The following is a 26,785-nucleotide window of genomic DNA, read 5'->3' as shown; positions in this document are numbered from 1 at the left end:
ACCCAGTACCATGAAGACCTTCCTAGTAACACAAAGGGGATGAGGTGAAGAAATGCTGGAATACCATTAAATCCAGCAACGTGTGAATTTACTGCACCCATGCACACTGACAATGTGAGTGTACAATGTACATGCAGTAAAGTTTTACCATGCCACTGAGGAGAGGGCATCGTGTTTCCCTTTTTTCTACCAATACGCACATACCACTCTCCACACAGGCACTTACCGCTAAGACAAAAGACTTACCACCGAGGACATAAGATCAAACTGAGGACAGGGAAACACACCTTGTTCCGTTTACATGTTCCCTGTTCTCTGTGGTATCAGCTCCGAGTTGAAGTGCACCCCCAAGTGGCAAAAGAAAGACAGATGGACGTAAATTTTCCAAACTGGGTTCTTGCAGGGGTTCTGCGTGTGTGCAAAGACCACACATACATGTACATCAAGGAATAAATTTGTTATGCATACTCAGCATGCTCCACATCAAACGCACCACTGATCTCCATTATAAACACACACTCCTATGAGGTGAGTACCAAAAAACACACCCTCCTTTGTTCCAGGGGATAGCATTAAAACATGTACATACATGTACTGTGCATATGAGACAGTCTATCCTAATTGGTCATGTATATTGAGGGTTCGTACGCTTGTACACTTCAAGAAAATATCCAGTACAATTCTGACTGCTGCTTTAATTTTCCCAATGTGGGTCATATTATCTGATCTGCGTTTGCACACACCATACATGCGATTAAATAACATTCATAGAATTCTTAACAAAAAACAAACAAAAACAGAAGAACATGCAAACAAGAAAATGAAGGATTTAATGTTAATTCAGCATCATCCTCAGTTGCTAACATTCAGGGGTGAGATTGACCAATGATAAAACAGTTGAAAACAGCTGAAAAAAGGTACAAAGAAGCTGAACTGTGAAAATTTCCTATAGTACTTTTGTACACAGCCAGTGAGGAAAAAAAGCTGAAATCTACGACAAAAAAAAAGCTGAAATCAGCTAAAAAGACTGAGAAATCTCACCCCTGAAGATTGTTACACAAACAAGTGGCTATCAGGAATGATGTCGATCAAATACATACAGTCACCTCACATGTTCAAGAAAACCACACATCCTCTGCCATCACCAATAGGCCAATGACCAGGTGCTTCCCCAGACCCACTGACAGACACCTACATGTACATGTACATGGACACCTTCATGAATACTGCAGGACAGCCCACAGTACTAGTACATGTGTACACATACATGTACATGTTACTGCATTATCAGTGCTGCCCCCCAAAAAAGATTACAGAGATGACAGGTGAATTCTGCTTAGGGTCAGACGATGATTGATGATGTTATTGTGGGTTTTTGTGAAAGAAAAATCAGTAGTACCAACATGCCTGTAATGTGTCTGGTGGTGGAACCAGGGAGGGCTACGGGATAATTTAGAACTTCATTAAAAGGGACACAATGTACCACCATGGATTACAAGTTAGTGGGCTCTAAAACTTGTTCCCTCTGAAATATTTGAGAAGACCATTCAAACAGAAGTACATGTACAACTACTGGTACATTTACATGTGAAACCTCAAAATGGAAGGATTCTTCGGATTATAGAGTCTGAAAAAACTGTTGAGGTTCAAAATTTTGACTCCTAAAAATTCAACAGTTAATAGAACTGGTCGTGAATCTCATAACTCCAGTCACATGCATTTCCTATGTCCTATTTTGAAACTTTTACTCGAGAACTGGGCAGATGAACAATAATAAATAACCTCCTAGTGTCGTCCGACACATACATGCATGCACTTCTGCCTATCTTCCACTGACAGAAATGAGAAGTACCACATATTAGTAAAATCCGCTGGCAAAGCATTCATCTTTCCAAGACTTCATAATTATCTTGATACAACCACAGAGATTTGAACAAACCACTCCTCAATGAACAAACTTCCACCAGCAACAATTGAAGCACCTGTGAGTTTTGGTTCCCAGTTGCCTGTTGTTGACCTCTGCACACGTTTCACAGGTCAGGGTCAAACAGGGACATGTGTACTAATCAAACTTCCAATAGGGGGTTGGTTATTTATGATCCTGGCTGATCCTAGGGATAAAGCCTGCAGAATGAAAGTCTCTCCTGATCTTTTCTGTCCACAAACCTACACAGGGATCATTAGCTATTAATCCCACAGCACACAGCACTGCTGGAATGATCTCTGTATCTTTTTGCCCAAGCTTGGTGAAAGTTTCTGATTCATGCCTGCATAACAATGCATGCACACCTCATTCTAAAAACCTGGACCAATTTGCAAGAGCTGAATCATACTTTGAAAGGCAAACATAATACAAGTTTGGGATCTCATGACAAGTGCTGAAAGTTCCCAAAAGTAACCAAAAAAAAAACCCCAAAACAGCACAGCTCTGTCATTTTTTTCCCACAAGAGGCATGCATATACTGTATGGAAGTGAAGTAAATGTAGATATTCTTATTACCACATCTACTGGTACATGCCATTCACTTTTGTATTCAATTTTTTTTCAAGTTTTGCTTGCTTAAATTTGAAATAAGATAAGGCCTTGACAAACTACTAGTACCAGGCATGTACAGTATGTGTGGCGGTATGTGGCGCAAAATCTTCAGAAATCCCATTTCAATTCTAATCTAGATATTTCCTTTTTGTGATGATGCCACCACAACCACAAAGAGTCCATAATGAAACTTAAGAAAGCCTGTACTCCAACTACAATTACAATAATGCATTTTGGTCATTACCTGGAAGGTTGCTAAGCTACAATGTACACTGTACATTTATAGGCCTTCCTTCATCTAGTGCACTTGCTCTCTCTTTTAGGCCAACGACGCAAAAGGCCCACAAAAGGCCAAAGCACTGGTAAATACTGAAATGTGCAGCCATACTGGTATCTCCATGCATACAATGTGCACTATACTGATTGTACAGTTAACAAACTTGTACATGTACAATGTACATGATGTATAGTACATGTACACTACTGGATGAGCTGAACAGAACTGTGACATGTACACGTACATATGCACAAAGGATGCGTTCTACATCAATGGAATTGAAGTTGCGGCTGGCGATGTTCTTTTGTCGTCTTGTTTTTGTAGCGAACACTGTTACATGTGATACAGGTATCTCCTTACAGTGCATACACCAACCACGGGCTTCAGCACAACAGGGAAGTTCAAACCTTATTCAACAGTTTCTCTCTACCGCACTACAGCACAAACGTATGGGTTATGCCTATACATCTATAGGCTCATCAAATAAATTCCACATCAGGGTGCTTAAGCTTGGCATGGGTAATGCTTTTCCCTAAACTTACATGTATCAGGTACATGTGAATGGAGAGCTGAATTCAGTTAGGGTAGCGTGTCTTCAGATCTCACCATCTTCGATGCAGGACATCATAAGCAGACTCTTCAAAACTTCTCAGGTGTGGACAAGGAGAGTAAGGCTCAATCACAATCCAGGTAGTCCTTAAATGGACGCACTTCTAAATATAAATGGTGAATTCCTGATGCAAGGTACCGGTATGTGTAAGAGCCATTAAGATTTTTTCCATTGATTCCAATGAAGAAGAAGTTTCTCTCAGTTGCCGTTACAACATGTGCAATGTACCGGTACATTAGCTGTGCCAGTTTGTTTGAACCACATGCATAACCACCTCCAAAAACCTGCAATTTGCCCACGCTTCAAGATTAGACTAGGATAAACTGAGCTCCTTTTCCCAAAGAGTTTCAGATCATCGGGAGACAGCAGTCCCTGTCATCACAGACTTCCAGTAAGACCCAAATATTTATCAATATCCTGACTGACATGTACAACAAAGTTATAAAACACTTGTTTATGCATTCACTTGGCAATGTAATATACATGTACATATACTTGCTCAGCAGGAACAAGGCAGTGATTCTTTTTTTAAACAGGGCATGGAGTGGAAGGGGGGAATTTCAGCGGAGCATTTTAACAGACCTCCTGAGAAAAAACTCACCCATTTGTGAAATAAGTCACATGTTGCCAAAGGGATATTTGGAGTAACCAGCCTCTTAATTTCAAAGAATCTTTCACCGTGAAAATCAACACAAACTCCCAACATAGTTTGCCAAAACATGTGCAATGCCCAATTTCATCAGGATGGCAAAATGTGATACATCAAGACAAGAGGCGAAGCTTCCTCTATTTTCACACTAAACCAAAATTACTGAAACAAAAAAACAACAACTGCCTTGTGACTAGTTTCACAGAGAAAGTCACAAATAAAGAACAGTTAGCTTAGCATGTTGATATCCTAATTATCAGACAAACCATCAAGCCGAATTATATGCATGTAAACTTACAGTACATACCAGTGCAGAGTGTCCCCTTCTACCGACCTGTGCGAAAAATCTATGCGCTGGTGAAAATGGCTTTGGATCTGTGAATACAATACGGGTACAGGCTCAGGCCATTTTAGGGTGGCAACCCGTTGAAATGCACACCCACACCACTCCAGAGGGAATGTGTGTGGGAGTTGAGCTTGGGGTAAATGTCTGGCTGCTATTGGCTTTTCCTACTTCATTCCCATATGGCAGCACAAAGCTCACAGTATGCCAATTTCTACTCCGGTGACAAGTTCCTTAACTCTCTGCCAATTACACATGCACTGTACTCCTTTTTATGTACGTGCTAAGGCCGTTTTCCAATACTCAACTTCATCTTCGTCTCAGGCTTCGTCCCCGTAAGCAATCCCCAATTGTGGGCCTGACGCATTTAAATCAAATTGGATTACTGTTTTTGCTCTGTTGCATCTTATTTGATATTTTCTGGCACTATCAGACTAATTAGTGCGTTTACAGCTTCAAAGTCAGGTAGTAAAAAACAGTTGAAACCTGAGACGGAGCCAAAGTTGAGTATTGGAAAACAGCCAAAGCATCACAAAGCAGGCCTGTCACTGTGTAGTTTGACCATAAACATGGGGAGGAGGGTGCAGGGTCAGTTATGACCTACAAGTACAACTAGGCCTGCATTGTACAAGTGCATGTACATGTTCATGTATGTGGGAACATATATACATGTACGGAAGGCACAAGTGCTAGTGTCTTTTCTTTAATTGACATCTTTATGAGAAGCAAAAGAACTTTTGCCAGATGACATGTATTTTTCCCACAGACTTCCCAGGAGTCAAATTGGTCTGGCTTTACTGCACAATGTCACACAAACCGGACAACAGGCAGAAAAGGGTTACCTTTACAACTATGGTAGGGGGGGGATGGACAAGCGTCCAGAGTACATGTACATTGTACATGCTCTGTGGTACATGTACATGCTCTCTGGTACATGTACATGCTCTCTGGTACATGTACATGCTCTCTGGTACATGTACATGCTCTCTGGTACATGTACATGCTCTCTGGTACATGTACATGCTCTCTGGTACATGTACATGCTCTCTGGTACATGTACATGCTCTCTGGTACATGTACATGCTCTCTGGTACATGTACATGCTCTCTGGTACATGTACATGCTCTCTGGTACATGTAGATGCTCTCTGGTACATGTACATGCTCTCTGGTACATGTAGATGCTCTCTGGTACATGTAGATGCTCTCTGGTACATGTACATGCTCTCTGGTACATGTACATGCTCTCTGGTACATGTACATGCTCTCTGGTACATGTACATGCTCTCTGGTACATGTACATGCTCTCTGGTACATGTACATGCTCTCTGGTACATGTAGATGCTCTCTGGTACATGTACATGCTCTCTGGTACATGTACATGCTCTCTGGTACATGTACATGTAACTGGAAAGATGTACATGTCCAAATTCTGGCAAATGGAATTTGAAAATGTCAGGTTGCAGTAAAGAGTCCTGGGCATGGAGCCAAAGCACCTACATGTACATGTAGTCTGGATTCTGCCTGCATCCAATGACGCAGTTTTTGACACTTCACAACCACTGGGACTTCAATGGTAACTAGTCTGGAATCTAGACTAAAGATGCCTGTGAGACTGCGTGACGCATTTGAACCCATCCCGCTGGAACCAGACCTCAAAGTCTACAGGGATGAACAATGTTGCTATCAGTAAGTCCAGTATCTCATACATGCAGACATTCCCAGACCATTAGCTCAATCAAAGATCAAGTGAAGCTTTATCTACATGTACCGGTACATGTACATGTACGTGTAGGTTGCAAAGGTCCTGAATGCCTACTTGAATACTGATACATGTCCATATTGACTGGTACATGTCCTGTCCTTTCTCTATGGTCAAATTGACAGTCTATAAATACATGGAAATGTACACTACATGTACAGAATGTACATGTAGTAGTAGCTTACAGACCATTCTCAAAGAGCATTCTAGACACTTACCAGTACGTATACAGCATGTAACAAATGTGCAAAAGCACTGGTATAGTACTGGTACATGTACAGTACAGTAAGTATTGCAGGTGCTTCGGTATGCAAGTGCACAAATACAATGCAAATGCATCAACCATTAAGCAATTTTGTGACAAAGTGCAGTATACTGTACCCAGTATACATGTATATGTGTACATGTATATGTGTTCAGTTGGCAATGCGCATGATGTGTGGCACTACGCGTATGTACATGAACATGTTCAGATGAGTAAGGTCTATACAACACTACGCGGAAGTAGATTTCACCTCATAGAAAAGACCTGTTAGATGTAGGGCCTACAGTAAGATATGTTATGGTACTCTGTGTGATAACAAGCAGAATATGTCTATGCATTTCTTCAATTTTGCATGCTAACCAAGAGTTTGAGTAATTTCAAAATCCTCAAGTCAAGGGTTACAGTACATGTACAAGTACATGCATGTTCCCTGGAGGTTTTGTCTCTCTTAAAGAAGATCATTCTGTTTGCTTGTACCAGGCAAACACCCACAAAATATTGATCACTTTTTTTCTTTAATTGCATGCAGACCTCATTTCTGAGACTGCCCCTGAAGTGACACACCCAGCAAGATCCCTGCACTGGAGCCCAGCTGGTCTCAAACAGCTACCAAGGGTTTCATGTTCCTCCTTACATTCCAAACAATGAGGCCAGCATGACATTAGAGATTATCGGTCCAATAGACACTGCTGACCTGTTGGCATATAATGGGCAGCTTTCATGTAATGCCCATGATGGATACAGTGCATGATACACATATCTATAACAGTCAATGCTATAAAGAGCAACACCTTATAACATTGATGCGGCTAGTAATTCGATTAGAAAGATTCCTGGTGTGATCTTGGCGGAATCACTGTCTGCTGTGCTGTGATTCATGAATTTATCACAGCTGAATATCATAAACTCAAGGAACAGTCTGAAACGTTTACATGTACATGTATATTGTATCTGTAACTCCTCTAACAATCGCGCTCTTCTCTGAATGTAAATATGTTACAGTAAATTATTACAACAGAGGCAATGCCTCATGTACATGTACATGCTGGGTGAGTAACAATGTTACTTTTATAAAAGTACCTGTTTGTTAAAATGTCTGAATTCATAAAAAACAACAACGGCAGTGATCCTTGTGTTTAACACATGTACACCTCATCAGGCCCAAAAGGCATTCGTGAAGACCACACTTATCATTTGCTGAAACTGTTCATGATGCTGCTAATATTAGGACACACTGGTTGCATGTCCATGTACATGTATTACTTTGATCAAGCGCTGACCAACATCCAACTGACTGTGCACAAGTTATTCACCAGCACTAAAACACAATAGAATGTACTTTAACCCTAACAGTCCTCAATCCTTGGACAGGTGGAGGACTGAGGACTGTTAGGGTTAATAAAGCATCCAAATGTAAACGCTTACATTTTGCTTGTTAAAATCCAGACTGCGCCACAACATACACAGTACATGCATGCACACAGTCTGTCAGTTCCATGGAAAGTACAGCCAGTGGTTAGATGAGTCTGATTGGGCAATGTCATTAAATTACTGTGACTGTTTAATGATGTTCTGGTTTTGCTATTAATACAGCAATGGAAGTTTGTTGCCGGTACTGCCATTATCCACACCGTGACAAATCTGATTACAATGTGTACATTAACACAGATCATTTGCCACTCGGATGTCCACACCAAAGATTTCAAGCTGGCATACTCAATATCTAAACCATATGCTTTCTAGGTCTATTACATAAAGTAATGCAGTCCTCCATGGTAGTCCTCCACTATCGCAGGAGGCATAACTGAGATCCCCATCTCCTACCGGTACCACATTTGCCAAGAAAGCTGACTGACATAACCAATTTAGGAGATGCCAGTATGATCAGGGCCTTTCCCAAATCTTGCATTTGAAGTATTCCCCTTTGGAACCCTATAAAAATGCACCAAATTCTGGCCTCTCATTAACTACTAGTACTTCCAGATGGTATTATTTCTGGCTGAAACCTTTGGAAAACGACACATACATTGATCCCTTTTCAAATACCAACAAAGGCTACAAACACAGGCTCTTAAGAGAACAGTCCGGTGTGTTTCTTACCAAAACCTCAAATTCTGCAACACTTTGATGCACTGCCACCGAGTGAATTTACAAAAACAGAAGGCTCCTGCTCTAAACAGGAAAGACTGTTCATTGGTGGGAACTCACTACACACACAGGCAAATTTGTGTGCATTTGGTGTGGAGCGCAAGGAGCACGTCCAACCAAATGCTGTTCCCAGAATGCGGCAAGCTCGGTGGTCGAGTGGTTAAGACATCTGCACTAGTAAGCAGGAGGTCGTGGGTTCGAGTCCCACCCGAGTAAGCTTGTGAGGTTTTTTTTTTCGCAAGCTCTCGGACAGCACTGAGCATACAGTGCTTATTAACATACGTTGGGTACGGGCAAAACCGTTATATATATAATTAACATCTCCCCAACGCAAAAATACATCTTGAAAATAATCATCACATGTTGGCTAGGCATTCATCAGCCCAGTTGAAAAACTTCCTAGACGCTTGTCTTTTTCTCTGCCAGTGAGGAAGCCCCTTCAACTTGCGGAAGATAGTGATCACATTCAAGTTCAACACATGTTTTGCATCCAAAATCTTCAACGACATTTTGTGGGGGTTAGACATGTCTACTGCAAGTGACTCGGGGAATACTAGACAGCTTGACCCATCAGCAGCCCCTGAAAATATAGAACTATTTAACTCTGATGATTATAGGGCAAAGATTGAGGGACTACTGAGCAGTAAGTCCTAACTAGGGAGGAGGAGGTGTCTAAATTCATGAAAATGAAGACCACATTTTAGGAAAACCCCAGGAACATTAACTGACCTTGGTCTAGCCTGGATGGGTCCTCCACTAATCGCCAGCTGGGCGAGAGATCCTGGTGTTCAAAGGCAGCTGTCAGCCGCTCATCCAGGGTAGACATATCCTCCTCCCACAAGTTGAAGCGGTCCGACTTGATGGAGGAGGGATTCTGCAAGGCCGTCAAGTCACAGACACTAGAGGCGAGGTAGTGGGCCAGGAAATAGGTGGAATCCTGGATGTAGCTGAAGGCACCTTCTGACAAGAGCTCCACAGCGCCATCTAGGGAACTGTAGCAGGAGAGATGAACTGACTCAAAGCAGTCGTGCCCTGAACAGAAGAACAAAGACAAACCAAAAACAAAAGGGTTACAAATACATTGTACAGATACTGGAACATGTGGACCATTACAGGTCACTTAGTTTACGCTGGTACCCAATTGCATGTCCAAGTGGAGAGAGGCCACTAGGGTAAAGTGGCTAGCCCAAGGACATCTAAGCATATGGCCTGCAGCCAGACTCATTCCCCTGACCATGCCACCGCATTTTATAGGTAACAGTTTACTAAGCCACGCTCTCAGCAAAGTCTGGACAGAAACACCCAAAAGGAGTCCAGAACACAAGCAAAACGGGTCATCTTAAAAATCAACAGTGAGACATTAAATGCACAAATTTCTTGCACACTTTGTACACGTATTTCTAATTTAAGTACCGCACACTGTGCATATATGTGTCTGTCTAGAGCTGAATTTTATTTTTCACACTTAAATGTGACCACTGCTGTTTTGCCAGAGGAAACTCATTACCTGGGAATAATCACCTTACTCTCATTTATTCAGAGCAAGGCAGTATCAAAAATTTTAAAATATACATACACTGTATATACAATGTACATGCATGCATGTACATTACATGTATTATAAACATTTTCAAATGCAGACAATACTTTAAACAAGGGATAGTTCACTTGCATTTCTAGAATGGGTTTAGTGTGTCAGCAGTTTCATTTTGTATACTGCTTTCATTTTATATTCTCCAAGTGATTTGGCAAATTTCATGGTATAAATTTATGTCCTCATTGTTGACACAGTAGATTGTCTGGCATACTGGTATAGTATCCAGCACCTTACATGCCAAGCACAGATAAGAGTGTAAGGGTACCAGTACATTACACACAAAAGCAACTTTAAACACACATTATAACTGCCAATCAAAAACATAAAACATACAAACAACAGGTTTTGTGTATACATTACATGTACCGGTACCGATACGTAGACATATACATGTAACTTCCTTTGCTTCACTGTTTGTGTACGCGGTATGTTGTAAATGATGAATTTATGGGAGCAATTGCTGTAGTTGCCCCAATTTTTCCTTTTTTCGGGGATGGTAGAGGCCTGGAGTAGTAAAGTTACATGCAGCAGGAAGGCAGTGAAACTGTCCCAGTAGTATATGTAAGGTACATGTAGTAAGCCTCCTACACTGTACAAACAGCCTGAGAAAAATCGTAACAGGTTGGTGTGCCCACGGTTCAGTTAGGTTAGGTATTTTTGTTACCAAATATTGTACACTGTACAGTGCAAAACTAAGGTTTATTGCTCATGTGAAGTTTAGTAGTTACATGTACTTAGTACCAAGAACTACAGTGTAATTACACACTTTGGGGGGGGTGACAATAAAAATAGCTGTATAAGAAACTGGTACTTCTCAAGAAACAACCCAAAAAGGAAAAAAAAATGAAGAAATAAAACACTTTTGGTTCCCATCAGCCTGGGTCAAGCTGGGTCGACACAACCGATCCTACTTCCTGCTTTTGCAGACAACCAGAACAACATGGCATAAATGCACATCAATTAAGATCAGGAAGAGAAAAGACTAAAGTCTGAAAATCCAGTGTTCCAGAACAACATGTATGTACATGTATGTACAAATAATCTTGAACTTAACATTACCACTGACATTTCCATGGGTTCTTGATAGTTTGAAATTTTAACAAGGCTTGGGCTTGAAATACACTCTGATTATACTACACATTTACACACATCATACATGTACTAGTACATGTATACATGTAAATCAAAGGTACATGTAGGAGACAGCTTGGGCAAAAATCATAAAAATGGGACTGCCGAATAACCCTTCAATATCTCTAAAGAAAGTAAATAATCGTCTCAGTCAATCTGTAAAATATTTCCAACTAGAATGATGTAGTTTTTGAGAAAACAGAAATTTAGTTTTCTTTTTTTACAAAATGACTCCTACAACATGTGTACACACCACACACAAAAAGTGGTGCCTATTAATAGATATGGTATCTGAAACAAAACAAATTTTACATGGCCGACCATCGTGTAAAATTTGTTTTGTTTTGTTTAAATACTGAATACTGTGACTAACATTCTTCCTGTATAAAACTGAAAAGGAATACAAATGTGTAAAAACAAGGTCTTTTCTATCAAGGGGTCCATTTACATGTAAATGGTTTTGGAAAATTATTGGAACAGATTTGTTTCAAGGGCATACATGTACATATACATACACACGTTTCAAACAAATTCATTCATCAAAGTTTCAAGTCACAGCTATCATGTCCAAAAATTCCTCCAAAATCTTTCTTTTTCATTTGCTTACCTGGAATGATAGCTTTCACAGAGCTGTGGTCCAATCTGCGAGCTACAGTGACATGCCTAGACTTGGTTCCCTGAAACACTAAGAAGATCTCTGCATCTTCACTGGGAAGGTCACCCGTCTCAGAGAATACAACCACCATCTGACTGCCACCCTGCCAAGAAAAGATACATGTATGCCAACAAAGAAACAAACTACTAGCGGAAGTTGTGATGAAACAATCAGCTTTCTAAATTCTTACCCATAGATCTACTTGAAGAAAAAGAATGAAAAATGCTGCACATGAAGCTTCTGTGACAGTGTGAATTGATATATGTACAAGTACATGTACACAAAATGGCTTAAAGTTGGGTTTCCATTGGACTTTTTCTTATGCGGCCACGTGGAAACTTACCGCGACATTCCTTCGTGTCAATCTACTGAGCATTCCCACGGGGAGTTTTTTACCATAACGGAATGTTTATTTGCTGTGTTAATAAGACTAGCTGATTACATTGCCTACGCTGAACAAATCATGTTGAAATCGGCAAAATCTGACAAAAATATGACAAAATCCCATGAATTCAGCCAAATCTGCCACAAATAAGATGTACCAGTACACAATGTGTGTACAATGTGTATAAAAGAGACAGAAGTCTGCTTTGTGGTCACACAACAGTCCTTCATATACTAAAGAGTAAGAATTGTTCCCAGAAATTCTTGCAATAGTGGGTCAGTGTACTTGTCTGCAGTATAAGAAATAACTAACCCTCCTCCCTTGATTTCCAACAGTGCAGATGTTATTTGGAAGGTATTTTAATTGTCTGAAAACTTGTGATGAAAATCTTAAAAGGTACCTGTACATGTAGGAGAGGGAAGAAATTACAGCATGTTGGAATGCCAAAATAAAAAGACATAAAACGGTTTTATGTGCACGGGGGAGAGGTTAAGTTACAGGGTTGGTGTTTTTCTTGCTCACTGATTTAGAAGTTGGAAGAAGGTGCGACAAAAGTTCACTTCTGGAGAAAACTGACATCCCACGCATTGAGCGCAATATACATGTACATGTATACACGTTCGTACATTATCTGACTGGGTTGGCTTTTCAGATGCCCTCCATGCTGGAGATGAATTACATGTACCCAGGTTACTTATTAGGTATGAAATGCTATACCAGGATCCCTTCCTTAATCAACCTAGAAGTCAGCACCCCATGGAGTTCAGTTTATCATCCTTGTATTCATAAGCATAATATGCCAACTCCAGCTTGCCAAGCTTGGAGCACAATAAAATATAAACAGCACAAAGATACATGTAAATAGTATTAATCTGCTCAGATTTCTTTGAATGTGATCATAATTATTCTCCCTCACAACTGGTAGAGAGCATTATCAGTTGGCCAATCAAACGCAAAGACTCTGGCTTCAATTAAGCAGCTGCTTCCAACTGGAGAGTGGTGCTGCTAGAAGTGTCCCAGCAGAGAAAGGGCTGATAAATTCACTATGAAAAATTAATGCTATTAACCATTTTTAAAGTTAAGTGTCTGTGTGCATGCACCGCTGTGCTGTAGGTACATGTACACATATGCACTAGCTGTGGCGTCATGTGATGAACAGGTCCATGAAATGAAAGTCACATGGTGGGCTACCGGTACTACCCATTCGTTCACATGAATATAATGAGAAACTGTTTTTGTTTACTGTTTATAGTGCACACTTTCTATTATTTACAGCCATTTCTGCACTAAAATTTTTCAGAATAAGGGATATTGTTTCTGATTGTAAATACTCTTACTTTTTAACAAAAACTTCAGTGATTGTTGTGTCTATACCGTACATGACAGTAATGCAGAGAGCAAAGTTTCTCAGTTCTCACTCATATATGGGAAAATTCTGGTGCATAATTTGCACAGAAAACTCCCTAAAATGAAAAATGTTTTCCAATTATACATGTATCAAAGTAACAGGGGCATCATTTGTAAGGAAAAGCATGGGAAAATTTTAATATTTAAAAAGTGCACTCTCCAAACAGAGTAGCCAAAAGGGATGTCAAATAGTTTTCCTTGCTTTTGAGAGAATTCCCACAAATCATCCTCCCAAGTGAAATTCACATCATAAACCCTTCAAGGTGCACATACACTGTATGCACTCTGCAGTCAAGGAATTCTCTCAAAAGTTGAACTCCTGATGTATTGCAAGAAATGGGTAGCTTTGCTGAAAATGGTGGAGCATTACATGTATGTACTGGTATGTATGTTTTTGACAAGCACTACAACTGAGAATTATCAGTGCAATGCCACGAGACGACATATTAGTGACAATTCGCGCAACTTCAGATGTAGAACGAACTGTGAAGGCTCAGACCACAATGACATCACTGAAGTGTGAATTAAGTGCCAATTGGCAATTGCAAGAAAACCCCAAAACCTGGAACACCCTTGAAATTGGCATGTACGGTACACTGACAATTGAATTAAAATCGGACACAAAGGTACTGTACATATACACTGTACAAGTATGAAACCACACATGTATGTTTTCCATCTGTGGCATTGCCCTTTTTAAAGTAAAATTGACATACAATTTTTACTACCGGTACAATTAATTTTTAATTAAGTAATGCTTTTTAGTTCTCAACCTCACATTGAACTAATAACATATAATTTTGTTTTTTTAATTGAAGCCAAAAGCTCATACATGTACATGTAAATGCTGTTAAGTTGATCAACATATGACCTATTATTTGTTACAAAATCCATAAAAAGGAAGTTCTGAATACCAGTAGAACTTTCTGTTGGGTTCCATAGTCCATAACATGTTTAAAGTTTCACTATATCTTAAATGTCAGAAATGATTTCTGAGGTCAAAATAAATTTCACCTTCCTGGAACCTAAAACAACAAAAATCTATACTGTGGGCCTACCAGTACTTCAATATTTGAGTTCGTTTCCTTTTTGTTGGTGAGTTTACATGTACTTTGCATTGAATGTATACAGACAGGATACCTAAGCACGTCATGTGCATGTACCGTATGAAGACATATGTATTTCCTTCCATGAATAAAACCAAGCAGTAAGCAAAATGTGTCATTCCCAATAGCCATTTCCTTGTGACTGCAGCTACAGACTTTTAACACAATGTGACTATACTGGCGTACCAAGTACCGTTTTAAAATGTCATGGTCACGTACACGGGGAAATTTAACAAAATACTTTGTGTGTAAGGTGAGCTGAAAGTCAGGAGAATTGAACATAAGCCTCAAGACTTAGTGTCAGAAACCAGACCCTCTACAGAGAGTACTAAAGACAGATTAAATTACTTACATAGATTGGCGACTCTTTGGGTGAGAAAGCCATCTGACAATTGTCCCCTGGGAGAAAAAATAAAGGAAGGCACTTTATTTCTTAATTACATGTGTCAAAAATCAGATTTAAACATGCAATACAATGTAACAGTACTTGGCTGGAAATCAAAGAAAAATCAAATGAAAAGCAAACACTGAAAATTTGGCTTGAGTGAATCAAATCCACTGAAGATACATCTACAAATCGACAACACTCTTAATTCAAAGGGCCCATGTACATGTAGGTACATGTGCCCATACGGTACATGTACAGTAACAGTTCTGTAAATTTCCTCAAACCTACATATACATATAAACTTTTGTGCTTAAATTATTAATCTTATTTTGAATTTTTGTTTTGCCATTTTAAACAGTAAAGGTATTCAATTTTTTCGGGGGGGGGCCTTAATTTCCATACTACATGTTACATGTACGTGTATAAAAGAAAGCCTAAATGTTGCACTGATTTGAGCACAAAACCTGTTGGTTTGTAACATTTTGCTGTCCTGAACGTCCTTTCTTTGGCAATTTACTGTTGTATACAAACATGGAAGCAACCCTTTCTCAGAAACGTTTTCAATTCAGTGAGCAGGGTTTGGGTTCTGAATTCAACAGATAAAGGCACAAAGTGAACAGCGTCTTCCCTGCATGAAATCATAGCAACAGTGCCCTCGATTGTCCAGGTAAGCTTGACCAATGTTAAATCCTTAAAACTGCACTTTCAACAAGCTGAGACCCAAAGAACATCAAACCTATTCATACATTGAAGAAGAGCATACTGGACACAGTATCAAACTAAAAAGACAATATTTCCATCGTGAAACAATAAGGAGGCAACTTTTGAGACCACGTGCCCCGATCTGTAAAGGCCTACTCTTGGGGGAGGGCCAAATGGCGTAAAAACTGGGAGCTACTACATGTAGTGCTGGTACATGTACATGATTTTTGCTGAAAGCTGCAAATATTTTGTGACAGCAATCACTTGTTGCAAACAAGAGGCCTGTCTCTGCCCAAGGCCATTTTCCAATACTCAACATGGCTCTGTCTCAGGTTTCAACTGTTTTTTTTACTACCTGACGTTGAAGCTGTAAGTGCACTAATTAGTCTAATAGTGCCACAAAACATCAAATAAGATGCAAGAGAGCCAAAACTTACAGTAATCCAATTTGATTTAAACACTTCAGGCCCACTATCGGGGATTGGTTTTGGGAATGAAGCCTCAGACGGAGACGAAGTTGAGTAATGGAAAACAGCCCAAGTTCAGTCAGTGTCCATGAGTCAATTACTTGTCAATTCTGCTGGGTATCTGGGAACTACTGGTATTTTGTGTATCTAGACCACAAGGCAAAATAGACCAGTGGTTGACGAAAAGTACATGTAGCTGATCAAACGTACATTAGCCTATGATTTCACAAATCTTTTTCATTTCTAAAGTAAGTTTGATGGTTGCAGCAATATTCATTTTTCCAAAACTACGGGTAGCATCAGGTCACAAGAAAATACAGGCAAACATAAAAAAAATTGGACTGTGGTATGCATTATGCATATCCTTCAAAACCTCTTCAAAGTATCTTATTTACCTTAACACAAACCTAATATAACTACAATATGCAACCTCTGGAAGGACACTCGACATGTACATGTACTGGTATCGTGATGTTCCTGCCACACACTCCTGCCCGAGTGTGTCATGTTAGTGAAAGATGAGTACATGTACTACAACTAAGTACTACCACCAGGCGCCAGCATGCCCTGGGAAACATTAAGACTCATTCTCCATTCTCAGTGATTTTTAAAATTGATGGGACAGGGAAAAATGACATGACAGATAAGGGTGAAGATATGCACACATGTACATGTACATGTACGTACATGAGGCTGCACATGTACATAAAGCATTAATTAATGAGTTGCAATGTACATGTACGTACATGTATTTAAAGTACATGTACTTTGAGCCAACATAACTATAATTGATATTGGCACTTCCCTTAGGTACCCAACCAAAATGCAAAAAACAGTTTGAGTTTCAAATTCATTACCTCAGACCTCTGTAGAGAATACATTCACCTGTCTGATTACAGATGAAAGTACTCTGCTAAATATTACAAAAGGTCAAACAGTTTTGTCGAAATGGTGGCACTGGCAGCAAAAAATGCTTTCAGATTTTTTTAAAAACTGCATGTTCCACAGGTATTGAACTGCTTTGAAAAGGGTTACTTTTCAGGAAATCCTGAAAAAGTACAACCAGGTAACTTTGTTCACCAACTTTCAATTGCATTTGAATGGGTTATTTGTAACAGTAGCAGAGCGTGAACATGGAAGCTTGTTGCCAAATTTGGTCCCATAGTGAGACGGGTAGACATTCAAGGATCTATCCTACCTGTACATGTACATGCTCGTACATACTGTATGTGGTACAAAGGGTTGAAGCCACTGCAGGATCATGTAACCAACAAATGTCAAATTCTAGGACCTAGTTCCCTGTGGTGCGTACAAGTGTCAAATAACATAACGGTACATGTACATTGTACACTATACTAAGTTTTCATGTGACCTCATGCATTGAACAGTACATTAGTAGCAGGTACATACCGGTACATGTACATGTACATGTAGAATTGCAGGGTTCAAATGTGCATTATGGAACAACCTACATGTACATGTACAGTACATGTACTGGTAGATCATGTATATGTATACATATTTTTAGGGCTTACATGTAGCTGTACATGTACAATGTACATGTACACATGTACCGCTACATGTAGGGCCTATGCACATGTCTGAAGATGGGTGTTGTGTAAACTTGTACACATGCTGGTTTATGAGTACAGTATTTGTATGGCACAAACGGCCTGGAATGTACAAGACTGGTGCCAACTTGCATCATTGCAATATGGATTAATTTCCATGCACAAACTACAGGTGGACCTTTATCCTTTTTCCTATTCTAAATGCAATACTTATGTGGGAAGTGCATAAATTGCAAAAGGAAACTTTACGAATTATGTGCATTAAATAATTGTCATGAGTCACTGTTAGGTATTCCTCATGTTACTGTGGTTGTATGATTACACATTGAAGACTGGGTCAAAACTCTCATAAGGTTTACAATGTGCATCAACATTATCCCCGATGAAAATTTGTTTTCACCCACTAGCAATCTTCTCTATGAAAATTCAGGAGAGCAAATAGCAAATTCCATACATGTGTATAGGGCCTACATACCGGTATATCCACACAAATACATGTACCGGTACATGTACATGTATACAGTACATGTACATGTACATGTACATGTACTCCCTATGGCAAGTTTCAGTCACCATAACAGCACACTTCTGAACTTGGCAAATACAATGGGCAATGTCCTGGTAATGTTTCTCAGTCTGAAGTCAGGTATTACATGTAGATGTATTACATGTAGATGTACATGTACATGTACGCACAAAAGAATCAGAGAAACACTCATCTGTTGACCCAGATGTAGACAATTCTTATCACCTACACTGTATCTATATTACCCATTGTGCTACTGTAGCTAGCCACATCATTCTACTGGTCTTAGTGTGGATGGAAACTCCCCTGCTATGGTGACCCAATTCTGACCTGTTGCTATGGGAACCACGTGACAGCAATAGGGGAAGGTTATATTATATTGCAAAATCAGGGCTTTGCTGGTGACTCCACCTACCACTGCCAGTACCATGGAAAAACTACATGTACATGTGCCAGTGCTTCAGGTACCTTACATGTAGCTGGGGGAAAATGCCTTCACAGAAATTGGACAGGTATAACAATGTACATGTACATAAATGTAGGTCTACATGTACATCATGTACATTGTGCCATAAATATACCGGTGGAGGCTGTATACATACTAGCACATGTATGTATCCTTGTAAGTGTATCAGAGAAGATGGACAAGCCATAAAATTACATCTGCATGTGCGTAAATTTCTTAAAAAGTGTTAAAACTGAAATGTACATGTACCAGTAAACAATTCACTTCTCCGACTTTCCCATTAACTGGGAGCTTGTTTTCAACAAACCAAAAAGACTAAAACACTGAATATTTCAAAGTTCGAAGGGCAAAGATCATGTCCTTTCTCATTTACCGGAATATTTGGCCAAGGGAAACCAGTTTAAGTCTGGAGTGAGGCAAAGAACATGGTACCAAAACCCACAATGATACCTGTAGTTCCTGACTGAAATATCATCAGGGAAGCTCACCCTGTACATGATGTAACATACCGGTAACCTAAGTACATGTGTTAGAGCCTTGCAGGGAACTGGTTAATGTACATGTGCGTACATATAAATACATATGTACATGTATGTACATGTAAATGATGTGATGCCTGACCATACATCTAATGGGCACAGGACACAGACTGTGCAGTCATGACTGGGGTATAGTTGGTGTTTTAAGCAAACAGGTGCAATGTGGTACAATACACGTACATGTACTGGTATTTTCATACATTTCCCCAACTGTCTCTTTAACCCTAACTGCCCAAGGGTTGCAGGACCTAACCTTCCCCATTCACACAAAGTTAAACACCCCTATGGGACTTTGTGCACAGAGGCTGTTGGACTTAGTTTTTCTGAGGTATGCCAAACGCAATGCAAAAGCCAGCTGTCTGGGCCTACCAGACCTATCCCCACAGAACTTAACACTTTACTACTGTTTAATTCTGTGTGGTTGGGGAAGGTTAGGGTTAAGCCCCTTTCACACGAGGTCAAAAACTCACAAAGCTTGATATGTTCCTCATGCTTGAGAAATCTTTCAAAAGAGCCACCAAGTGAGAGCACACCGATGCTTGAGTATGACCAGCATTTTTGGTGATTTTTTCTCAATTTTCTCTGGAGGTACCAAGGTATCCATGACGACATTCGTGTGAAAGGATAGGTATACTGTCTGCTGCACCATAGTCTACGCGATAACCTAGACAATGCACCAGTGTGGAGATCATGGCATGCAATCATGGTATCTGTTGATCACCGTGGCAGTTCACAAACTCCACAGCAATCTCACACTACTGGTACATGTACATGTATGTGCATGGCTGTTGCAAACCATTTTATCCATCTTTTTACTGGTTTGCAGAAGTCTCTATGAGACTTGTGAGACATATTGTCTGAAGGTACAATGTACTTTCATGACCCCCTCCTTTTTCTTTTCTTTTTTTACATTTCCCGAGTTCCGAAGTGGCTGCGTGGAGCGGGCACACACATACATGCGTATTTTGCTGATGATAGTTAGGACTAAATCAGGCCTTCCACCTGCGGTCATTCTGTACATGTACATTGTATGTTGCCCACTTGTGCAACTCATTAGTGTCATCACTGCATGTTTCAGGGCGTAGAAGTTAGGGTTAGGTAGATTTGCATACATGTTCCGGTACATGTGGCAATTCGGAGGGAGTTACTCCCCCTCCTGCAAAGATACAAAAGCTGTCTAATCAAACTGAATTGGAAAAGGGCCAGTTTTAAGACAGTGAAGTTCATGAACAGTTCTTCATACATGTACATAAGGGAACATTATGAAACAGACATCTTTGTGAGATACTAGAGGACCATCGATCTTTCAGCAGAATGTGTAGAATTATCTAAGTGCTGGTCCTGCTGGCTACCATGAAAAAAACAACTGAACTTCAACCTCTGTACATGTAAATGCTACTTCATATATACAGTACTACAACACTTTCACTATCCCAACGGGTCATGCTCAGAGCTTTGGTACAGTATATGTGACATGTGTATTCCCCTTAACCAGCCAAACAACTAAAGATTATTTATGCATGACCTTTACTTTAAAAAAACACTCCCATTGTCAGTTTTCTTCAAATATAAACAATGTTTTCTCTCTTTGTCCTTATTCAATGGGGATTGACAATAGCATGCTTCAGGAAAGGAATCAATCCATTCAGAGTTAATGAATGACAATGGGCAGAAGGCTATTGTTACAAAGCTGATGTAGAAAGTGTAAACATTTGGCTAAAATTAAGCACTACAGTGATGGTCATAGCTAAGTTTGTATATAAGGCAACTTTTTTATTAGGCATTGGGGCTGTGTGCTGTTACCAGTACATGTACAGTGTATATACATGTACATGTAGTACATTGAAATGATACATACATGTACATATACATCACTAGAACTCTTCTGATTTGCTTCTAGAGTGGTACTAATTCAATACTCCCTTGTCTTAGCAATCTTGAATTCTATGCCTTGAACTTCATCTGTGAGCATAAAGTTCTCCAGTCGGCAATAATGTATATGCACATGTACTTGTACATTCACTGAAGGGTGCACCCTCGCAAAAAGGCCCGAAATATGTCCGCCGAGCTCATTAATAAAAGTTATACACTCAAAATATTCTATATTGAAATTCCCGAGAACCATGATGAAATGGAGGAATTGGAGAAATACGGCACTGAATCTCTGGCCCGGACTTTGGGATCCCAATTCTGAGCAATTTGGGTGCAGTCGGGTCCGAAAGTGGCATTATTTGGCCGTTTTGCAGAGGGATGTTTTTCGAAATGGCTCCTTTTCTGGGCAGGGACATTTTCTTCATTTTAGGGGTGGTCTGCTTCTGGTGAAAATTTCTCAAAAATTCATTGGTCAACCCCCCGAAAATTAAAAGGAAAATGAAAGGGGACATGTCGATCATCGTGTTTCTGTGCAGCCTGGACACCTGTGAGAGTTGTGAGTATTTTTAAAATAATTGCGAAGAGTGGGGATTTATCATGGCTGTCTATGGGAATTTATTTGTAGTGGTGCACCCTGAAGGCCCTTTTACACGTGCTGGAAACTCACATCTGCGATGGTGTCACAAGGTGCCTGCCACAAAGCACTGGTATGCCTGTGATGAAATTGCAGGCTTTCACATGATAGAATGCAGAAATTAGCAAATATCCAACATTTTGCCACATTTTACATGTACATTTGTAACTCTGGTATGACGATATTATCTGAATGGTGGAATTATACAGTACCAGCAAGTTTCCTGCCATACACAATGTTCGTCCAGCTGTCTGTATTGGATTTAAGTTTGTCAAATTGCCAACAGTCTCTGTAAGTTTTGCCCAAAAAAGGCCAATGTGAACACAGCTTAGAGTGCCTGATTGTGGCAGTTTATGACATGACAGATTCCCTCTACGAATGAGTAGACCAACTGCTCGAAAGGATGGTTGTTGGATTTATAATGTCAGGTTTCAATTTCGTTTTCAAAAAGTGTTGTAAAAAAATTTTTCTTCTGATTAAATAGCCCTAAAAAAAATTATTTTTACAAAGGAAAGTTAAGTCCAATATTTCATGGAACAGATAATTTCACCTTCTCTAGCATTCACGGCTCTGGAAGACCCATTCTCATTAGGGAAAGTAAGGCCTGAAATTTACAGGTCTGATTCCGCCCCTGGAATATAAAACACATGATGCTAAATGTTGCACAGAACCAGATAGCAACAAAGCTATCATTAATGGGCAGTATATTTTGTGCATTTTCATGAAACTTTATTTCGCACGATGGCAAAATCAAAGGTCTGTATGCGTAATGGCTTCAACACACAGTGCCCCCCAAAAAATTGCATGCAGTTTACATTCACATAATCAAATGTGGTGATAATCACATGGATTCTGCAATATAATTTGATGCGAAATTTTGGAGGAGGTCGTGATCTGTGCGATGAACACACCGGAATCATGAGAATGGTTGCCCGGAATACACTTTTACACAACATGACATCCCTGCATTTGTGACATCTACAGTGTATACCATTTCATCGCAAGGGACCCGTGTTTTCAGAACTCATATGAACGGGCCATCAGCCTCCTGGTATCCTCAAAAAGACTTTAATTTAACCCCAACTGCCCAATGGTTGCTGGACCTAACCTTCCCCATTCACACAAAGTTAAACACCCATATGGGACTTTGTGCACAGAGGCTGTTGGAGTTTTTCCGAGGTATGCCAAAACCAATGCAAAAGCCAGCTGTCTGGGCCTACCAGACCTACAGTGTATTCCCACAGAATTAAACACTTTACTACTGTTTAATTCTGTGTGGTTGAGGAAGGGTAGGGTAAATTAATGGAAGGTGAAAGTGAAACCAACCGCATTCTCCTCACATAAACTCAATGAAAAATGTTACAGTCACCTACGTACATGTACAAAAGTACAGTGTAGCTTAATGTATTACATATAAGTCAACTTCAGGGCAAATACCAGTATTAACACAGCCTGGCCTGGGGCATTCTCCTGGTATTGACAGGTAGATCTGTAATCATCATTGCTAAGCTGTGGTAACTATTGGCAAGCTCAGTCAAACCAAATGAAAACAACAAAGTTTATATTACAACCGGTAGTACTCTCCAGTCCACCAATAAAAAAAAAATACCCTCCATCCTTGCAATACGGCCTTTCAGGTTACTTTACAGCCTACATGTACAGTACATGTTGGTACCCGGTCGCTGTGAAAAGGTTATCCTGACAAGATCAGCACACAAACCCCTGGGGTCCAGTTTTTATGTCCATCAAATTCCTATACAAACTTCGTTCAAGCAGGGTTCAAGTTAGTCAACACCACTACTGTATGTGTGCGTGTACGTGTAACGGTACAGCACATGTAGGTGTGCAGGCATGACAAGCACTCTACACATGTGTACTGGTACATACTAGTACATGGTACATGTATCTTGCAGTACCAACCTAACCATACACATGTAGAACACAGAATAAATACAATGTATTACTGTCAACCTTTTTGTGAACACTGTGCACTGATGGCATGATAGTCATTCCTTGCAAGCAACAGTTTCAGAAAAAAAATGAAAGTTATTTAAACACAAACTTCATCATATCCACGCCACCAGACTGTACATGTATTTGCGGGGTACCCAATTTTAGTCGTATTCCTGAACGTATTGTACACATTTGAAACTTTTAATGAGATGGTACCAGGTGATGCTGGGGGTCGAATTGAAATCATAGAACAGAGTCTGGTTAACGTTTTCAAATGAATACACTACAGGTACACTGTACATTGGGGAATCTGACCGACATTGGGTCCCCCCGCCAATACGGTTCATTGTAGGATGTACAATACCACTAATTTAATAATTTGGTGCCATAGAGATGTTCCCCGACTTGTATTTTGTACATGTATGGTGTTGACAAAAGGCTTTCAAAGAAATTCACAAGCTTACATGTACATATATGTATATGTATATGTACATGTACTTGGGTGGGATACATTGTATGAACCAACAACTTTCTGCACAGAAGTTTAAAGGCAGAGACTGATGATAGCATTTGAACAGTGAACAGAATACACTCAATTTTTCCAAAGTGAACTTAAACAGAACATTAAAACCTGCAACACAAGGCAACAGCTGATTAAGCATTAATTTGCATTAATTTCTGAAGGTACACAGTTAAGTTCTCTACATTCTCCCACTGGTTTCTGATGACACTTTATACATTTTACTTTTTCTTTTTATTTCAAAGCCCCCAATAGTTCACAATGCCTGTGAACTTGGCATGTGTTGTAGAAAATATTCCAGCCACAAGGGTCAATATAAAACACCTGGCTTTCTTTTTACAAACACAGTGGGTGTATAAACTTCAATATTCCCCCACTTACTGTTAATGTTCTTTGGTTTTTCTTTTTTCAAGAGGGAAAGAGCTGGTCACTAAGCACAGCAACGCCATGAACTTGGCCTGCAAATAAAATACCCTTGGTTTAAAACCAGACAGTAGAAATACATGTAAGTAAAGGTTCATGTACCAGGATTCTGAGGTTATGTAAATACATATATGTACACATGAACTTTGAACTACAGTAATTATGGCAATTGTCTGACGTAATGTGTACCTTGTATGCATAAATGCACAGATTACTGCGTATTTTTTCTCAGAATTTTACGTGTATACAACATGGCAATAAAGCCTAAAAGTCTGGAGTAATTACAATTCATATTTGTACGGGCGGGGATTCTTGCCACCAGTTGCTGGAAATCACTATGTGTCATGTTGGCTATACAGAAAAATCTTTCTTATTGCTGTAATTCCATTAGGATTGCAACAGTGATACGTGTACTTCTATTAACACCAACAGATTTGTTGTCCTCATAGTCCATCGGAAATAGTCTTTTTGTATTAGAGTTAATTCAGAGTTAAGTATCACAATACACTTTATTTTGTGAAATCGCAACATTTTCATACCTCAGTTACATGTACAAGGCATCAGGACTCACAATGTACATGTGTACATCAGTAGGCTACTGTGCATTGTTACAACCATGACACAGGCATAAACTCTATCACAGAGTGTGCACATTAGTACATGTAGAACTACAGAAGAAAAATTGATTGGAAAGAGTGATTAAAGTCATGGTAACCTTTATACTGTGTATCCACAATACACGTACAGTATAGGCACAAAGTGCAATGCCTGTACTTGGTTTTTTAAATGAAGAACAACAATCTCTCTTAATCATCTTCTAACCCTTTGAGGTTGTTAATGAAACTATGCTCTTGTAGCAAGATGCTTCTTAGCCGTTTTTAAGAGCACGAAACTCCTCAATGTGGCGGCAACGTGTACATGTAGCACTGCAAAATCAGAGTGGCTAAAACGATCCTGTAAAAGCAACAAATCCAAACTGAAGACTAACCCGAGGTTTCGGTTCAAACTTTGCTGAATTTATGCAACTTATACCCAACGACAAAGTACCCCTCGAAAAGTACCCCCCTCACAAAATTGAAAGTTTCAAGAAACAGTTTATTTTTCATTTTATTTACATGTACATGTACGCTTACAACATGCATTTTTTGTACTGCATTATCAAAGTTTTACCCAACACGACCCAGTTTTGTGCCAGGATCAAAACAATAAAAGTGAAATGGAAAAAAAAAATCAGCAATCTGTACCACTGTATCTGTCCCAGACTGACCCATGCTGTGTCTATTATTACACTCGGGTACCAGTCAAATATCAAGTTTAGCCAAGAATACCTGTGCATTCATACCACGTTTGTAACACCAGGGGATTAGTAATGCCAGGGCAGGATACTTTATGGCACTTCAAATATTTTCCTTTTCCAAAGCAACAATAAAAAGCATTCTACGCTTGGTTTGAGTTCTGGCATCTCAGAATCTGAAAAGCAAATAGATGTTATAAACGTTTGTGTGACAAATTGAAATCATACCAATATGTTAAACCCTCCGGGATGCAACAGAAACCAAGAGTGACACGCACAATTCTGCAACAAAATACTCTCTAATGTCCACTGCTCAAATCAAACAATCACTCGAGATTCCTCGGATCTTATCACTAATGCATCAATTGGCAATGACAAACTTACATTGAGTCAAGCTAATGGTGATATCATTCAACAATACAAGACTGCTTGTCTATTTCTGGGAATACCGGTATGTACAATTTTAAGAATGCCTCCTGGCTGGAGTCGTGAATGACTCTGCATTTACCTCATCTGATTTAAATAAGAAAAATCAAATTCAGTAAACATTAGAACAACAA

The 26,785-nt window shown here is 39.6% G+C and overlaps 1 protein-coding gene across 11 annotated transcripts in view; it reads right to left on the bottom strand.

Moving 5' to 3' along the window:
- LOC110977278 (rho guanine nucleotide exchange factor 28-like) overlaps window positions 1–26,785 on the bottom strand; it is a 132,995-nt gene that overhangs the window by 98,968 nt on the left and 7,242 nt on the right. For 9 of the 11 annotated variants that reach the window (XM_087137040.1, XM_087137044.1, XM_087137047.1 and 6 more), the window contains exons 3-5: window positions 15,223–15,269; window positions 11,925–12,075; window positions 9,319–9,621 (exon numbers count right to left, since the gene is read on the bottom strand). In XM_087137040.1, coding sequence (XP_086993166.1) covers window positions 9,319–9,621; window positions 11,925–12,075; window positions 15,223–15,269 — 501 coding nt within the window. Of the gene's footprint in view, window positions 1–4,379; window positions 4,518–6,394; window positions 6,531–9,318; window positions 9,622–11,924; window positions 12,076–15,222; window positions 15,270–26,785 lie in introns of those variants that run through there. The other 2 variants (XM_087137049.1, XM_087137051.1) reach the window with 2 other exon arrangements.

The sequence above is a fragment of the Acanthaster planci genome, linkage group LG05 (genome assembly GCF_054643075.1).
Source record: "Acanthaster planci isolate LZ-2023a linkage group LG05, COTS_SCS, whole genome shotgun sequence".
NCBI classification, from domain to species: Eukaryota; Metazoa; Echinodermata; class Asteroidea; order Valvatida; family Acanthasteridae; genus Acanthaster; species Acanthaster planci.
Note: the sequence above shows the minus strand (reverse complement) of the source record. Positions and strands in the feature narration are given on the sequence as shown.